General features: G+C 40.3%; 1 protein-coding gene across 1 annotated transcript in view; it reads right to left on the minus strand.

Moving 5' to 3' along the window:
* Positions 1 to 2,910: 2,910 nt before the first annotated feature.
* usta (uronyl 2-sulfotransferase a) overlaps positions 2,911 to 18,533 on the minus strand; it is a 45,385-nt gene continuing 29,762 nt past the window's right edge. The window contains exons 3-8 of the mRNA XM_026319064.2: positions 17,935 to 18,090; positions 11,970 to 12,049; positions 11,721 to 11,874; positions 5,240 to 5,337; positions 4,919 to 5,076; positions 2,911 to 4,768 (exon numbers count right to left, since the gene is read on the minus strand). Coding sequence (XP_026174849.1) covers positions 4,476 to 4,768; positions 4,919 to 5,076; positions 5,240 to 5,337; positions 11,721 to 11,874; positions 11,970 to 12,049; positions 17,935 to 18,090 — 939 coding nt within the window. The 3' untranslated portion in view covers positions 2,911 to 4,475. The remainder of the gene's footprint in view (positions 4,769 to 4,918; positions 5,077 to 5,239; positions 5,338 to 11,720; positions 11,875 to 11,969; positions 12,050 to 17,934; positions 18,091 to 18,533) is intronic.

Below are 18,533 nucleotides of genomic sequence, written 5' to 3' on the forward strand. Positions count from 1 at the left end.
ATGCTAAACTACAAAGAGCAAAATGGCCACAAAGAAGGAAAACGTCCACAATGAGCCTCAAAAAGACCACAAAGAGTGAATCTCTCTCTAATCAACCTCACTGCCAGATCAGGACTGTGGGTTTGTCCTAACATACCCAATGACAGCTGAGATTACAGACCTGAATAACAAACCCAATGTGATTCAACCACACTTAACCTAAAAAAAATACCAACAACTTACAATTTCACACAATCGTACATTCAGAAAACATGATTTAACCGCATCAAACGCAAAGTCAGCAATAAACCAATTATGTTCATTAACACATGGTGACAAACAATATAGTGACTCTATTGATCACATCATATACAAGGTATTTACTGTTGGACATAACAACAACACTTCATCTTACCGTGCACTGACTGGGGCCCAGGCGGCATTTCTTGGCCTTGACTATGGAGATTCTTCCATAATAATCCAAATGATGAGCCAGTTCATGTTCCAGAGACACTAAGGTCAAACTGTTCAGATCAGTGCTGCTGGTTGTTGAAGACTCGGGATATGTTTTTATCGTGTTTGTTGTTGACAGTACTCATTTAAGACAGGCTCCCCAAATCCTCATTTCTTCGGCCCCTTTTCTTCCTCCTACACCCGCAGTAAATCTCTTGCTATGGATGTTTGCTTTGACATCCTAAGATGTTTTATTTATCCACAAAAAAGCGAATATTTCCCGAAACTCTAGACCAGGATTGAGTATCCAAGTTTTCCACCCACCACTGCTGATTACCTAGATCAGGTGTGTTCAATCAAGCTGGACGATACCAACTGACTCCACCGTGATTTGAAATGGTATCTTCCTAGGGCACGGTTAGGGGACCAGGGCCTATCATTGACTGGTTCTCAATGCCGGACAGTCCGTTGGGAGCACCAGACTTTTCCCCCTTGCCCTGCGGGTCGTCTGGCCTGTCGCGCACAGTAAACTCGATCGGAGATGACATAGCAGCAGGGCAAGTGGACGGATCTCACAGGAGGGCCCTGTCGGTGGCCGACAGGGGCAAGCGCGCCGCAACGGCCGAAACACGTGCAAAAGAGAAACCGCTCAGCAGCGAAAACACACGAAAGAGAGAAACGCTGCAACGGAAGTGCGCCAGGCCTGAAGGGGGACCTCGAACTGAGGGATGCTACGAACAAAGTTTGGCTAACTTTTACAGAGGCGACATAAAAAAGGTACGTTTTCCGCTTATTTCTTTTTAAATACTTGGCCGTCACGTTTTACAATATTGTAAAATTACAGTATTGTAAAATATGACGGCCAAGTGTTTAAAAAGAAATAAACGGAAAACGAACCTTCAGATGTCCCCTCCTGCAAAAACAAATCCCCATGGGGTATGTGGGGTTGACATGGGGTATGTCTCCCAACATTGTATGACACTGTTGATCAAGTAAACACATGTAGTAGAACATTTTTAGCACATATTAGCGCATTTGAGGACGCTCACTCTGTTGCAATTCAAAATTATAGCCACGTCTCATTACGCAGCCTCCGAAATGAGGCGTGGCTTATATCACTTCTCTCTCGCCTCTGTAAAAGTTAGCCAAACCTTGTTCATAGCATCCCTCAGTTCGAGGTCCCCCTACAGGCCTGGAGGTCCCCATACAGGCCTGGCGCACTTTCGTTGCAGCGTTTCTCTCTTGCATGTGTTTTGGCCGTTGCCGTTTGCCCTTGTCTGTCACCACAATCATCGCATCAAACGCGACTTTCACTATCGCCGCCGCAGGGCAAAAAAAAAAAAAAAAGAAGAAAGAAAGACGTAATTATGTCTCTCAGCAACGCACATAGCAACCGTAGTGCATAGCAACCTTCCACCAATATCGTTCTAAACGAGTCAACAGGTGTTCTGTCGATTTGAACTACCTATCCAGATGTGCTACTTAGCGGTTTTGCGCATGCCCGGAACGACACGCTCGGGCTCTGTGGTGCTCTGCCAGCACTGGGTTATGTCACACGCTGTGGGGGAAGTGAACACACTATACACCTACTAAAAACTCCGTGTTCACAAAGGCTACTTGTTGGCCAGTGCCAGTTATTTGTATGTTTGCAGTTTTGATAATTTTCCCTCCCAGATCAAAATAGTGGCCAAATCTAAAACTATTCTGCTACATCTGGAAATAAGGCAAACCTACAAAAATAACAGCCTATTGGTTTGCACCTAAGAGAGTGGCCTGGGATGGAGTCACTTCCCAGGCTGAATTTATGTTTCAGTCTGTTACTTAGTATATTTAATTTTCAAGTTTTGAGTTGCTTGTTAAAAGTTCATAGTTTTATAATTATACATATATGTTCTGTAACAGAGTGAGCTGCTTTTTATTATGCATTTTTAAATATATTTTTTTCAATGTGTGAAACTTTTTGATTAGGTCACAATGCTTTTCTGCAATAGGACTGCTAACTTTGTTAATGACAGATACACCTTATCTTTCTGGCATCAACAGTTACTCAATATTACCCACCCAGAGTAAGATACAGAAGACAGAAGATGAGCTGACTTTTGGTGGAGTGGCAGACAGGCCGCTGCAGGGAGGACACAGTTACACCTGTTGAAAAAGCAGAATGGTATGCTGGGTTACAGTCTGCAGGATGCTCAGTTAGTGGCTGCCTATCAATCTGGTATGTGTAGCAGCATTGGAGCTTTTAGGAAGATAAAGCAAGAAAATAAAGCATCTGCAGTACTCCACAAACTATGCAAGACAATTAGTGCCACTATTAAAACGTTTTTTTTTTCTTTTTTAATTAAGTCCCTAACTAAAAAAAAAAAAAAAAGTAAGTTTATGGTGGCCACAATCCTTTTCTGTAACAAACAACAAACTAATGGCCTAATAAACATTTTGCAGAAACAATGCATCTTCAAACGAAGCAGAGACCTGAGCTGCGATAGTTAGAGGACATTTATTTTGAAGACTGTGAAATGATGGACTGCATTAGTCATTAACCAGCTCTCAGCTGTTGACATAAACTCATTCCAGGCACCCTTATGTCAAGAATAGTTCCATAGCCGCCAGAAGCCAAAGATACAAATAATCAAGTTATTAAACTTTTTTCCTTCCTGAGAATCTTATTTTGCACTTATAATGAATACAAAATAATAAATTAACTTTGCAAAAAAAGAAAACACTGAACACAACCAGAACAATGAAAAGGTACAGACAATGGCGATTAGGATGGTAGAGTGAAATACTAAATTGACAGTCACATATTATAATATGGTTACTGTTCTCTGGATGAATTTTTACTCAGGTTATGAAAAACATGCACTCCTAATAGTTGCTAGAGAATTATTATAAATAAATTAGTGTTAGCTGGGATTGGTAACTTTTCATAGACTTTCATGATAATATTGTAGGAGCCACAAACAGTCCAAAATGATCCCTTAAACTGTAACATAACCCTATTTTGAAATTAAAAGCAGATTAGTATCCAGTTCTGTGACCAAATCCCTCATTTCCCTGCAGAATATCAGGAAAAGTCACTTTAGAAAAAGTGCAGGTTATTCATACGGTCTCGTAAAGCACTGGAGTAGAAACATTTATATTTGGCAAGCTTAATCTTTTAACTTTGGATTAAACAATTTACGCTCCAACCACCCTATATTCTTAACCAATGACCTGTCCCGAGTAAAATCACCATTGGTTTGGTCAAACTCATTCATGCACACATATTTGGAATTCTTTGAATTCATAATTGAGTGCTTACTGTTTAACCCTCATTTATACCTAATAGTATTTTACAAAATAAACAAGTGTTATAAACCAATAGTATAACATGTCTATATCACACATCTGCTCCAGCTGTGCACACAGGTTCCCGTCACACAGCAATTTTTGGCACTTAAAAATGTCCTGGACAACTAATATACATAAAACACATTTGGCACTTGTTTTATTGGTAGATACCATTTCCATTCCAGCTTTTGGGACATTAACCCTTTCACAAAGTGTGTGTGTCTCTATCTTGAGCAACGTCTTTAAAGTCCTCTCCTACAGTAAACACTCCAGTGTCCAAGATTTAGAATATTCCCGACAACATTTAGATGTCCATATCTTGCACTTAATTTGTCCTGGATATTATGACAATGATTTTTATTTGACTTAAACTTAACCCAAACATAAGCTCAAATTGAAACAAAACTTGAGCCAAGCAAATTGATCCCAATATTATTTCCAATTGTCGTTGGCCAAGTTTTGAATGGAGCATTTTCTGCCTAGAGTGCTCACTGCTGAGCCTGTTGTGATAGGAGTCCTTTGCAGATGGAAAAAAGAGCTTGTAAAAACACAAGCATCAGGATCCGCACACCCCTAAACACACCTCAATTTTCTTGGGAATGCTGAAAGACGGGGAACGCTCCCCTTTGCCCTCAGGCTGCCTCCAGCCATATCCAGCCAATTCTAGCCCAACTAGCTTTACTTGGCTACATCCACTGTTCATCAAACAGCCCTTAGGGATGGACCAGCCAGCCATTGGCATCATCTAGATCTGTGTCCAGCTCCTCATCTTCTTCCAGAGGCTCTGGAGTTCGGAGTGCCAGCTCCCGTAAGAAAGCAGGTGAGTAGGCAGGGGGTTGGGAGACAGACCTGAGGCCAATCTTTTTCTTCATGAGGTGGAACTGGTCACGGATGAAGTTGTAGAAGTCGTACTCGTATCGCATGCGATGGTACAGCACCTGCAGGGCCTCCAGACTGGGTGTGTGTTTACGCACCGTGCCGGTCATGTTCCCCATTTTCCTGTAATCTGCAGGAAGAAAATGAAAAAAATACCAAGAGGTAGTCCGCGGTATTCGATCAAAGAACATGCACCAAGGAAAAGAAAGGAAGGAAAATACAGATGACAAAAATTGAATTTTCAAAGGGAACAAAAAGGCATTTTAGAACGTGAATGCACCAGGGCTCTTGTAGATGTTGAGTACTCCAGTAAAGTAATGAGGTAAGAGCCTTTCCAACAGGAGCAGAACGTCCTCCAGCTCCTCCAGGATACCCACAAGTAGGTAGTTCTCGAGCACATTCTGTTTGGCCCTCTCCAAAGCCCATAGTCCTGGCTCCCTGATGGAGAAAGACAAAAAAATGAGATCACGGCACAGACAGACATATAAACAGATTACAGTAGAGAAACCTTACAGTAAAAGACATGAAAAATCATCATATTGCTGTGGTGTAAAGAACAAAATGCTTGGTCTTGACACTTGACAGCTTGTAGACACTGTACCTGCACTGAGGATGCTGTCCACAGAAGTAGGGAATGATGTAGAAAACTCTGGGGTTGGAGCACTCAGGGTAATTTTCTAGAATGCACACATTGATATCCTAAAATTAAAAAAAAAGATCCATTAAAAAGTGTTTAGAGCATTCTTTTGGATTACAAGCAAATGTCAGAGACCTGCAACGATTTGTATCGGCCACTAGAGGTAGCTCTTCACAAGGACTCCTTGATAGTTATCAAGAGAAGCCGGAGTGCCTTGACTAATAACATCCTGTACATTGAGATAAGCTCTGCTTCACCTCAGAGCTCTCAGGGAAAATAAGATGCCAACTAAGAAAACAGAGTTGTGTATGATTTCATGTTGTGTTGAAAAAAGCCAAAACAAAAAAAAAAAAACACAGGACCTGATCAGATCATCAGATCATAGTTAGATAGATCTTTAAAACACCATTTGAATGTAATATATAAGTTAAATAACAAAAGGGGGGAAACAGATGAAAGAAAACACATTTGTAAGAGTGAAGCTGGGCAGACACCAAGCAGACAAATCCGTGTCAGGTGATATAAGCCTCAAGGATGGAAACAAGTCCTGAGCAACACTCCACAAAGCATGATACACACACACGGGTACGCCAGATGCTTGCACTCATATGCACACATGTATATTACCTTAGCACCAGGCTACATGCATGAGACACAAGCTGTTGACAGATCTGTGCATAGAAGAGAATGAGATCTTAAAACGGAAGCAAACTGAAATTGTAACGATTGCATCAAAGCCTGCCCTTTAGATTTATGTCCCGATAAGTCAGTAACGACTGATTTAAATAGAGCAATTTATCAAAGTCAACACTATGGCCAACATGGTCAATCAAAGAGATTAAGTTGAGCCAGACAGGACCAGAGGCCCAGACCTTCCCAGAGGACACAGACTGGTGCCGAGGGTAGGATGGAAGGGGCCTGCGTGTGAACACTGGGAACCATGTGACTGAGCTGTAAAAAAAAACCTCACTGACAGGGGTGTAAATATGGATAAAGGCAAGTAACCATGTGTGTATCAACATGTACTGTGCCCAATAGTTACAGTTATATCTCATGTATTGTATTTTTGCCTGCATGTTTGCAACAGCGTGACATTGGACTCCATAGGACAGTGAAAAAGAATCCACTATACATCTGTGTGAGGGCCTAAAATCTTATATAGATGCATACACAGAAATCTATATACATACATGTATTGAGAATGAATAAATCATGCACATGGTCAGTTGTTTTTTTCTTGCAGCTGGACACTGTAGAACAATTGTCTTTCTGATTCACCAAGCGACTGCAGGGCTTGTTTGAACTTTCTGACTGTCTACTCCGAGCTGCAGTGTGCACTGGGAACAAGACTTATTGGTGATCAGTGAAGCAAACCGCTTGAAAACTCTTCAAAGGAACTGTAACAAAACCCCACAGGACCCTTCAAAAAAACAGTTCACCATTGTGCTTTTGTCAGTGTACGGGCCATGTCCTGAACTTGTGATTGAGTTTGTTCTGCTTAACTTTAATTCAGAATTTTGAGAACAATTCACGGTTCTTGTGTTTGATTATTGAAACGAATGTCAGTGTCAGTACATCAAGTGTTATCAATTATCAGTATATCTCCTTGCCTGGCAGTCTACAGTCTCCTGTCTGTGGTGAATGTTACATTTTCGCAATAGCTACAGTAAAAATAAAACCAGATTTTGGAAGCATGTTCTGTTTACTGTAAACCTCGTGCAGAGATTCACAAGGAACTCTAATTACTGATAAGAACTGTTACTGTTGCCATGCTAATAAAAATATACTGGGAGTGGAGTCTGAACAGGGCTTCTCTACAAATAATCTAATGCAACAGAGCAAAAAAGCCGCAAGAAAAGAATTAGGCAAAAAATTTTAAAAAGTGCAAAGAAAACAAATGAGAGCCAGAGTCAAAGAAGCAGAGAAGGGCACACAGGAAGTAACACGTTTGATGCCATTCCCCAACACACTGACCATTACCAGGAAATCTCTCCTCTGCTTTGGTCCAACCACACGATACATGACCCTCATGAATCAACATTTAAGGGACCTCTGGGAATCTAGCTACAACTCCTTCATATACAACTATGCACAAATAAATACACATACCATGGTGGACCAACAATAGACAGTCTCTTTACAAAAGCACATTAGTATTTTAAAGAGAGCTCCTGCGTGCACACTCACTCATTGTTCCTATCCGTGCTGTAGATTAGGCCAACTGAGCAGTCACAGGCTACAACTGTAGCGGAAAAAAGGCACTGAATGGAAATGTATGCAAAAATCAAATCAGGAGTAAATGATGTTGACCCTTCACATGTCTCAGTTTCCACCAGGGGCCAAGTGAATAGCACATTTGGGTCATTTCATATTTAACCCTGCAATAACCTTTTTCCACTTGAGGAAAGCAGAACCAAGCTAGTGGAAAACTCATCACTGTGATACTTTTGTATACTACTTGATATGTTGAAGATGTCAGCAAACAACTGATACTGTACATCCAAAAAAAAAAAATGTAGCAATCATTTTAATTCTGGTACATGGCCACCTGATCAAATATAAGCCCAATATTCACTTGTCTTCTGGGTGAACTATATCTGGCTCTTTAGCTCCTTAATGCTCCACTAGTTTCACTATCCACTCTGTCATTTAATGCTGTGCACGCAGCATACAGACAATATTGATTGCTTGCATGACCCATGCAAACTCAACTGAACCTTATGTGTCAGTTGCACCTTCATCATTCAGCTCCATAACATACACTCCCCTTTACTGTTTCAAATGTAAAGGCATGCCAGAGCATGACTGAAGCGAATTTCACCTCATCAGACCAATATCTTTGAGCTGTGAAAGCTAATATGTGTTGCCTGGGCTCAGCAGAGACACTGAAATATGTTATAGATATTCTGAATGTGTTTGAATATTCATGTGTACGAAACGCATGCTCCTTCTGCTATTTATCACTTTTTATTCAGGCAAATTATGCACTTGACTGTGTACAGTGTCAAAACTAATAGGACCAGATCAATGTGAGTTGGCACCCACTTCATTTGCAAATAAAAGCTTATAATTTAAGTATTAAATGACAATGTTCAGTCCTGTGTGCGTGTGTTTTAAATGAGTGTAGTGTAGTGTGTGAAAAGGGACTTGGGGGGCTGATGGAAAATCCAATCTGACCACAGGAATGTTTCAGTAACACGTGCATCAGGTTCCCTCAGTCCCAGCTAGCAAACTGACAGCGTTCTTTCACCTGTCATATACACCCAGCACTAGGCAAGAAGTGTCAATGCACAACAGGCATGGGATACATCCAAGGCAAGTCTGAAAGTGTTGACATAACATTGCAGCATTTCTATTAACATTACAGACTAATGACTAGAAATCATCACCTCTCCTAGATACTTACATCTTGAAGCATGCTTTCATTTGAAACATGTTGAGCATATGTGTGCATGTATTTAGCTTGGTCATATTGGATACAATTAATTAGTTATATTAATGAATGCTCCGTTTGAATGGTAGTCTAATAGAAAGTACATATAACTGTCAATTTCTCATACAGTATATATACAGAAATCTTGCTCAGTACACAGATGTACCATGGGGAAATGCTTAACATGTTATGACACATTATCAGTGGTGTCACCATGGGGCCAGCTACAAACCTCTACATCTTCTAATTTTACACTTCTCACTTCTCTTTCTCCTATATGCTCACAGCTAGAACTGTGTTTCCACTTCCACATTATCCAGCTGATTAAATCTCCCAGCGGCGGCGGCAGCAGCAGCAGCAGCAGCAGCAGCTTTCAGCAATCACACTACATTTTAGTCAGGAATGGCACATTTTAGTTTTAGATTATCATTATACAAAAGCTAGTTTGGCATATGCTTGCAGACATTGCTTCTAGGTATAATTTAGTACATAACTCTAAGCTGTTCTGCTGATTAGGTAAGATAGGTTGTTGTTTGAACCATCAAGCACAGACTGTACAAGGAAATAAAACCAGTAACAGCAGGAAGAAAAGAAGGTACAGCAAAACAAAAAAAACAGTTTGAACAATGTCTTTTCTAAGATGATTCCATCTGACAAACACTTTTATGGTAATAAGATAATGATATTTATGTACTTGGTATGGAGAAAATCTGTCAGAGATATTTCCAGATAATTATTTCCTAGATGTTGGGAAACTAGGTTTATGACTTACAGTACATTTTAGTGACTAAATGCACAACATGACATTCAGTATTCTCACCACATAACTAGCACCAAAAAAATGTCATCATTTTGGAAAATTTTAGTCAATTGTAAGCCTTGTTAATGACTCTTTGTACTCATACATTTAGGAATGTAAATGCACACGCACCGCACACACACAGGTAAGCCAGGGTACAGTAACACAGCCCCCCATCCCCTTTAAGTGTAGCAAGGGGCCCCTGTGGTCTGCATAGTTTAATAACTCAACTCACATGGTCCAAAACTCCAGGGAAGGCAGTGCAATACTTAATTATACCCAGTCAGACTAAAGCCAGTATGACATTCACTCCTCCTGTTTGCCTCTGTGTATGGCTGCAGACATGGCCTCTGAGGGTCTCTGACAGGAGGGAGGCCTGTCTGGAGAAAGTTTACCTGTGTTTTTTGCCTGGATATTTATTAGCCATTAAATCTAGAACAGGTATTGACTGAATCATTGCCACAGTAGTTTCTGTTTTAGCATCTTTCCCCAAATCCCAGATGTACGGTCTCTTATTTGCTCGTCTTACCAAATACCAAACCCGCATTAGATGCACTACTTCACATCTATCTATCCAGTATCATGGACCTAAACTGTTGAGTTAAACTTTTAGAGTAAAAACTGACACAAAGGCCCAGAAAGAGCAACTTAAAAATGAAAGTAAGCCTCCAAATGGAATTTATTGTAAAATAGGAGTTGCACTGCCTTCTATAGTACTACAAGAGTAAACAACTCTGCAAGGCAGATGTAGGACACAAGGTTTGTGATGTGGTTACACTAAACCAGGTCTCTAATTCGAATCATAATCACATCTAAATATCAGGCTGCCTTTCTCCCTCCAGCAACACCACGCGTCGAACATCTTCAAAGAAAGCAGAATGTGTTTTTGATGTATTTCTGCATTGTAAATAACATTTTGTTTCTTATATCCTAGCATTCAGGAAGTTGATGTTTGTCCCTAGATAACAATAAAAAGAGATACAGAGATCTGAAACACAAAAAAATGCAATCATCTAGTAGGCCCACGATACGCTATTGATCAATTATTTAATGAATGAATGGACGCAGAAATCAATTGTGATTTAAAACAAATATCAGTATCGTCTTTTTGTTAAAATCTTTTGTGGAAGATCCTACAGTGTGTTTATATCATATCGTACAACAGTCATTATCATTACTGTTTCTCTGTGGAGTAAACACTCTCATTCATCTATAATTATGGTATACATCAAGGTCATAGCAGAACAATAAATTTGTATCAAACATTCCAGGTTATGTATCAGCTGAGCTTTAGGTTATGAAAGCAGCTGGCCTGAAACCAATACAAATACAGATTTAAAGCACTGTTATTGGCAAGCCAGTGACTCAGACAAAGTAACTGTGCAGCTCTGTCAAAAACTGCAAATGCATTAAACCATAAACATCCATGGCATTGATTTAGCTAATGCCCATATGAAAGTGAATGGCCTTATGGGCACTGGGACGGACATGTAAGGCAGAGAAAGGGCAAACGGGCTAAAAGATTCAGTATTTACTTGACTCTTTAAATAGTATTGTTATAAAGTTTCTTACATTAGGCACTGGTTCTCTTGGGAACACAACAACATGCTAACCAAATGTAGTGCCTCTTCAAAAGCCACAGTTTACAGCTTAATTACAAGTGCTGTCGCTCATAGTGCCTTACTATTTTAGTTTTATGCTCAACATTTATCATTGGGAACCTGAACATGGGTTGAAAAGTCAATAGGACTCATCAGCATGTGTTAGGACCCTATCAGTTCTCTTTATCACAAATATGAGAAATGGTTAAGGAAAAAATGTGACTTGATTAATGCTACCACACCTACTGAAAATAAATTCCTCCAAATACAACCCTTTTAAAACTCCAAGGCAGATGTGAAGCGCTACAGCTAATTAATCAAGGAGGGCCCACATGTCTGCACAGAATGTGGCTGGACGTTTGTAAGACAAATGATATTCTTCTCAATGAAAATTTGTGCACCTCACATTTAGAGGTATCTATTAAGCATGTAACAAACTTACATCAATAAAAACCTATAAAAATATTTTATTTATACACTATTAAGTGTTATTAAGTGTTGAAATGTATGTAACTGAAATTGCAGCATGTAAAATCTCATATTTCTGGACAAATACTCCCCTTTTCAAGCCAAAAACAATGATCAATTGTTGCATGAAAACAAAGGTCTTACCAGGTAGCGCTCATCATCTTTCATCCCTGGAGTGCGAATGAGGTGGTTCTGCTCGCCCCTCCAGTCACCAAAGCGACGGAAGAAGTAGTTAGAGAGGAACCGACTGATGGGGTCCCGGATTATGTTAATATAAACAGGCTGCTCTATCCTGAACCTAACAAAGACCAGAAAAGGTGTGAGTTAGCACCTGCACAGAACGAACATACGGACTGAAAACAAGCAGAAGCATTACAGAAATATTTAAAGTACCTGGTAAAGTTGAGAAAGTGAACATGCCGTGTATAAAGAAACGGCTGAGGAATATTACTGATGTTCTTCATGAGATCCACCTGAAAAACACACAAATGCGCGCGCACGCACACAGTTAATTTGACTTTATTCACAGCTTTAGTAAGTGTTAAACGCTGTATCTGCCACAGATATGGACAACCTAACCCAGTGCATAACGTCATGATAGAAGTCAAGTAGTTGCATTACAAGAGGATAACCAAAGCGTAAGCTCCGAAACAGAAACTGGGAGCACCAAACACTGACTGAGGCTTCTTAATAAACTCAAAACAAAAAAGAAAAACCTCGTTCATGTACTGTCAAATGGAATCAAGAATTACGATTCCAAGTACTGACTGAACTGAGCTCATGACCATGGATAAAATGCACTGTGGCTGTGTATTTATCTAGCTACAAGACCACATTGATTCCAGCTGCAGGATCTTCTATGGGTACAAAGCTTTGCAATGCAATGTCATAATTTGGTTCATTTCACAATATTCATCACCACAGATTTCTTTTCTTTCCCCCCTGGCCATGTGCCACACAGGAAAAAAAAACATTTTTAAAATGATTAATCCAAGTTTCTTCTTCCTCTGCAGGAAAAAAAAACATTCCCCAAAGGCATTCCTAATCTTCATGGCTAACAGTAGCCAACACAAACATGCCATATCACTTTGCCATATACAGTTTACTGCAGCTTCCTTGCATGAGCTTTTTGACTGAAGGTTGTGGAAGAGAAACACATTTCTTAGTCATTCTTCACATAATTACCTCCATATTGGAGCAGGTTTACATGTTAGATCCATCCTCTGCACCAGTGGATCATACAGTATTTAAAAATAATAAAAACAGAGAGCAGGGATCCAGATGCTGTCATTGGCTGTCCTGAATAAGAACAGAGACTTAAAAAAAAAGACCCAGATGGGCTTTGCAGGCTCAAACGCACCTTCTGATCAACCAAATGCTAAAACACTTTTCCACAGTACCACAGATCCAACAATGTTCTGTGTATGTTCTGTTCACTGAAGACATGGTGGAAGGTGAAGAGCGAGAGGGAACCCAAGGACTGGGGACAGCTTGCTTAATGCAGGGCACATGGAAAGTTGAATGATACTGAAATAGCAAGGGACCTTTAACAAAACACAAACAAAAACACTCCTGTGTAGAGGCCCACTCCACTTTGTGGACATGCAATGCCAGATGGCTTTTATTTATTTAAATAAAGAACAACCTTATATAACAAAACACTAATGGCTGAAAGCTTCTTTGTGTTCACTATGTCTCAATTTTTACCCAGAGAGGGAGGGAGCACAGCCTGATTATAGCAAGAGTGGTGTCTGCTCATAGATCAAGAGCATACCCATGGTATATTCACAGAATCCTGACTGACTCTGGGAGGGGTAAATTGTAAATGGACAAAATAAGACATTTCTCTAAAGCTGTGGGAGCAGCAGGCACCACCTGGACACATTGAAAAAAATCTCCCACAACCTAAAACAGTAGATCAACCTATATGTGAATTGTGCATCACAGGGGACAATGGACACAGTAAACAAATTAATCAGCTGTGACCTAGCTTCCTAGTGGAGCTCCATGACAAGTTCTGCTCTCCATCCTGGCTTCCAGGAGAGACTCAGCAAAGCAGCTGGATGTACAGTATCTAGCCAAAGAGCCAGAACTCTGTCATACAGCATTCCTTGCAAACACAATCTAAAAAGCACCAAGAGAGAACAAGTTTGGTTATTTCAGACGAGACAAGCAGCAGCAAGCTGGACATGGAACGATGACGGATTGATTGCACTAATCTGTGTGAGTTTGGAAAAGTAGTTCTTAAGCAAGCTGACAGAATATACTTTATTGATTGGAGAGAGTCTTTTGCTTTATTTTTACATTTTCTTCTTTTCAGTTTGCCTGATTCATGATTTCAGAAGAAAAACAGTAAAATGTCAATATTGAAAGCTGGAGTGTCACAGACAGCATCTGAAAGGTGTATTATAAGCACTGCAAAGTCTTCCTTCATCAATCTCTCTGTAAAACTGGTGCAAATTTCCTCCATCTCCACCTGATTCTGCTACAGAGGTCACATTCAGTCATGTTTGTATATGCACATTATATCACACCAAGTCTACTTGGGAACCAACACTAATATGTATAGTTGTTTATATACACAGGGGAGTCAGATTTGGGCATCACACCCTCCCTCTTCTTTCTAAACTCAGTACATTTCCACTCTACTTGCACTTTTTGTGGATATCTCCTGCTACACATTTAAAACTTTAATTAATGCTATAGAGGTTACTTCACCACCCTGGGTCTATCCTCAACTCTGCACTTTCTGTCTCTATTTATCCCTTTACATAAAAAAAGATTATTTTAAGCAAATTCAATTAGCCTACAGCTAACCCCTGATGTTCCCTCCCCCACACCCAGATTCGTTTGCAGACCCTGAACACATTTGGTACATTTGGTGTGTGTGTGTGTGCGTGTGTGTGTGTGTGTGTGTGTGTGTGTGTGTGTGTGTGTGTGTGTGAGAGAGAGAGAGAGAGAGAGAGAGAGAGAGTGCATGTTTTCTGACCCACACTTCTGGTCTGTCTAGCCAGACCCTCCTCTGATTTACCAGGGAGAGCTGCAGAGGGAAAGAGGGAAAGTGGAGGACAGTCTGAGATTCCAGGCATACCTGCAACCCGCAACCCTCGACCCCCCTCTATCCTGAGCCCCCCTGGCGTCTGCGCAAGACTCATCAAGGGAAAAGGAGGAAGAGGCAAAACCACAGAAAGCTCCAACTGCTTCCCTGCACTCGATATTTTCCCTCTCTAGGTTCCACATTCAAAATGAGCCTAATATGAGACAAATATAAAAGTCAGGTGTTCAAGAAGATCAGTCCAGATATTACTGCCCATACACAGTTTATCTATCTTCTTAAAAAGAAGATACATCAATATCAATATCAGAAAAATAGGACAACTTTATAATCAAATATTTAGCAGCCTCCTGTAGCCAAATTTCAACTTATTCTCCAATTCTCTTTAAGAGACCAAAAGCAAACTGTTCCTTTGAGTGCAGCTGCTGAGATGCTACTAGTGAATATGTGTTTACAGTCTCTGCCTGTACTGGGGCCAGACACTTCTTGGTGTTTGCGTATCTGTGGCTAAGTGATGCAGATACACAAGTTTCATGGCTGTGGAGCATCTGTCTGCTGGTTATCATATTTGGTAAGAGGGAGGAAACGGGAATCCCACATTCACACAGACATATGTACAACAAAATTGTTGTCTTTCTGTTTCTGGAGGGTTCTAAGGAAGTTTGTTTTGCCATTTCTGGCCTATTCCTCTGGTACTGAGAGGGACAGGCAGGTCACTATACTGTATGCCTCCTTTCTGGAGAAGTTCTGCAAAGTTCCAGACAAATAGGGCACCTTCATTTTTGGCAACCCGTTAAGGCAAACCATTAGCAGACTACTAGGAGAGCCAGCAGGAATATGGTCCAACGAACTGCACCCCTGAGCCAGAACCACAACTGATGAGACCAGCATCTCTAAACTTAGGCGACACACGCCTGCATCTGCATAAGTCAACACATACACAAACACAAGCAAATGAACACACAAACACAGACACACATTACAGGCTCTTTAGCACAGACACTGGAATGCCTACACTCTCTCTAAGAAGCATTACTTGAGACCATTCACAGAGATGTTTTATGTCTGGAAAGTTAATGAATCTAATGGTGTAGTGTCACTGTGTGTGCAGCCAGCACTTCAGGGTTTGATGGATGGGTAAACAAGAAGCTGTTTCAATATTGGCCTAACATTTACATCAAATTGGTCAGTAATGGTTATACATATTTAGCCTCTGCTGTTGACTATCCACAAGTGGTGCGCAGCAGATTATTCCTAAAGGATGCTGTAATGTCATGTGAGGATGTGAGTCATCGCTGCAAGACTCCCACACAAACACACATCAGCTAAGTCCCTCTCTCACTCAAATGACTAAAGAAGGTGGGAAATATCATTGACAGAAGTATAGATGAGGATGCCCGGCCTTGTGCTGGTTCAGAGGAATCAAATTCGTTTTCCATTAAGTTCCACTGGAAATCACTGACTTAGAAAGTTCTCATTTCTTGTGCCCCCATCAGGGAATGTCAGAGGTTGAGGTCAGCTACAGAGCAGCAGCAGAGCATAGCAGTATAACCTCAGTAGTGCAAAGCTACAAATTACATTCACCCAAGTGCTGTATTTAAGTTTAATGTTAAGATATTCAAGTGCTGGAAATCTAGGTTACATTTTTGTAACTGCATTTGACTATATTCCATAGGCAAACACATTTTTTTATTCTAATAATACAGTTTCCAGTTATAGTTATTTTTTTCTTAAACCTGCTAACAATATAATTAGCACTTAGTAAAAACCCATTTTCTGGAACAAACTACAAAACCTGAGCTCTGCATCAATGCTTATATATCAGTAATAATAATAGTAATCAAATAGTTGTAGAGTTTTGGTAAGTGCACAGGTAGTACCATACAAAAGCATAAATGTCATATAAACAGTCAGAAAGTGGTCACTGTCTATTATGAGCACTTTTTATTTGCAGACTGTGCGTGTGTATTCCATCAATGAGCTGCAGCGAAATAACTTCAGCGCAATTGCTGGTTGCTCTCACAGGGGCCCGAGCCCAAATCATCTGGTGGAAATAAGCTTTCCTGCTAAACCGAGGCTTGTTGGGGAATTACCGTTTGGACTCCGTTAGCATCAAAACACAGTGCCCAGTCAATCTGGTCCTAATGCAGTTGGAAAATCTTTTTTACATTATTTATTTGTTTTTCTTATAAAAATAAAACATCCCTGGGGTTAGAGGAGTCCGAAGAGGAAGCTTATACAATAAAAAATAGTGGCATTTAGCTGTGCTTTATGCACATTAGTATTCGTGTTGGCATTCCCGCTGGCACAGGCCAGCACGTCTTAGTGTCTCGAAAGACTGTGGGTTTTTTTTTTTTTTTTTTTTTTTTAAACAAAAGCAGGTTTTCCTCTGTAAAGCCAACACTCATGTCTTCAAGATTTTCCAGGAAATAATAAAAGGACATTCCTCATCCTTTAGCTTTTGTTCTCACACTCAAATGACAAAACACTGAATGAGCTCCCAATTGCTGGCGGGCTCATTATGACCAAACTAAAAATCAAGTAAGTTTATTTCCGCATACAATATAAGTTTGTATACAACATAGGTTTGCCTCTCTAATTTTACCATAGTCAACTGCTTCAAACCTGGGTGAAAGTTATGAATGAAATTTAGGTGGTTTCTGGCTGAACTTTACTGTATTTATAAACAGATGACTGTATAAAGCCTGAAGACCACAGGCTCCCATGTGGTCCAAAACAATTTAAAAAAGGGTAATTTTAGTATTGTTTCATTTCCCAAAGGGTAGTGGTAGTAGTAGTAGTAGTAGTAGTAGTAGTAGTAGTCAAACCCCCCCAAAATGGATATTTAAATGTCTATATTTCCATGGCTTTATAAATAAAATGATTAAATGCTTAGAACAGATACTACAAAAAAAAACAAACTTGGTGGAGACCGTTTTGCCAACTATAAGAATATATTTTCCGATTTAAAGGTTCCCTCTGTCTGTCATTGCCTCCACTCTAATATAATTCTGCTTTAAATCACTCATAATAAAAATGTTTCAAAAGGCCAGAGGCTGGTTGTAATCCTCAAACTGAATGAGACATTATGGCTAATAAAAAAATAAACAGGATCCGTTTTCAGTTACCTGTTTCTAATAAAGCCTCCATTCAGCTCCCACCTTCTTGTGTAGGGAACTAATTGTATGCGTAAACAGTGAGTTCCTCATTTACACGTCAGAATAATGAGAAAATCATGAACTTTCTACCATTCTCATTAAACTGTTGGATCCAACCATCACACCACTATCCTGGTCATCTTACCTGTTCATGTTTAGTGAGGCGTGTTTTATTATGAATGTCAGAGGAGACCAGGTTGAACTGGTGTTTCTCAGCCAGCAGCCTCAGGAGGATGACCACCGTCCGGCTGCCGCACTTCCCCACACGATTATAAACCACCTGGCTGGGAAACGGGAGCACCTGTAAAAACACAGACAAGTAAACATTGAGAACTTTACCAAAAGAATAGACAGAATAGATAAAATTGACCAGTGGTTTTCCATGTACAGTATATACTCTAACTGAATAGCTTATTGTTTTTACATGTAGAATATTATTACACATCCATATTGTAAGAAGGTTCCTGGTTTGAAACCTGGCAGGGGTGTTTCTGTGTGACGTTTGCATTTTGGGTTTTCTCCAGGTACTCTGGTTTCCTCCCACAGTCCAAAAACATGTATGTCAGGTTGATTGGTGACTCTAAACTGCCCATAGGAGTGAGTGTGAGTGTGTGAGGTTGTTTGTCTCTATGTGGCCCTGTGATGGACTGGTGACCTGTCCAGGGTGTACCCCTGCCTTTCGCCCAAAGAGAACTGGGATAGGCTCCAGCTGATCCCTGTGACCCTGGTTTGGAATAAATGGGT

The sequence above is a fragment of the Mastacembelus armatus genome, chromosome 24 (genome assembly GCF_900324485.2).
Source record: "Mastacembelus armatus chromosome 24, fMasArm1.2, whole genome shotgun sequence".
Taxonomy (NCBI): domain Eukaryota; kingdom Metazoa; phylum Chordata; class Actinopteri; order Synbranchiformes; family Mastacembelidae; genus Mastacembelus; species Mastacembelus armatus.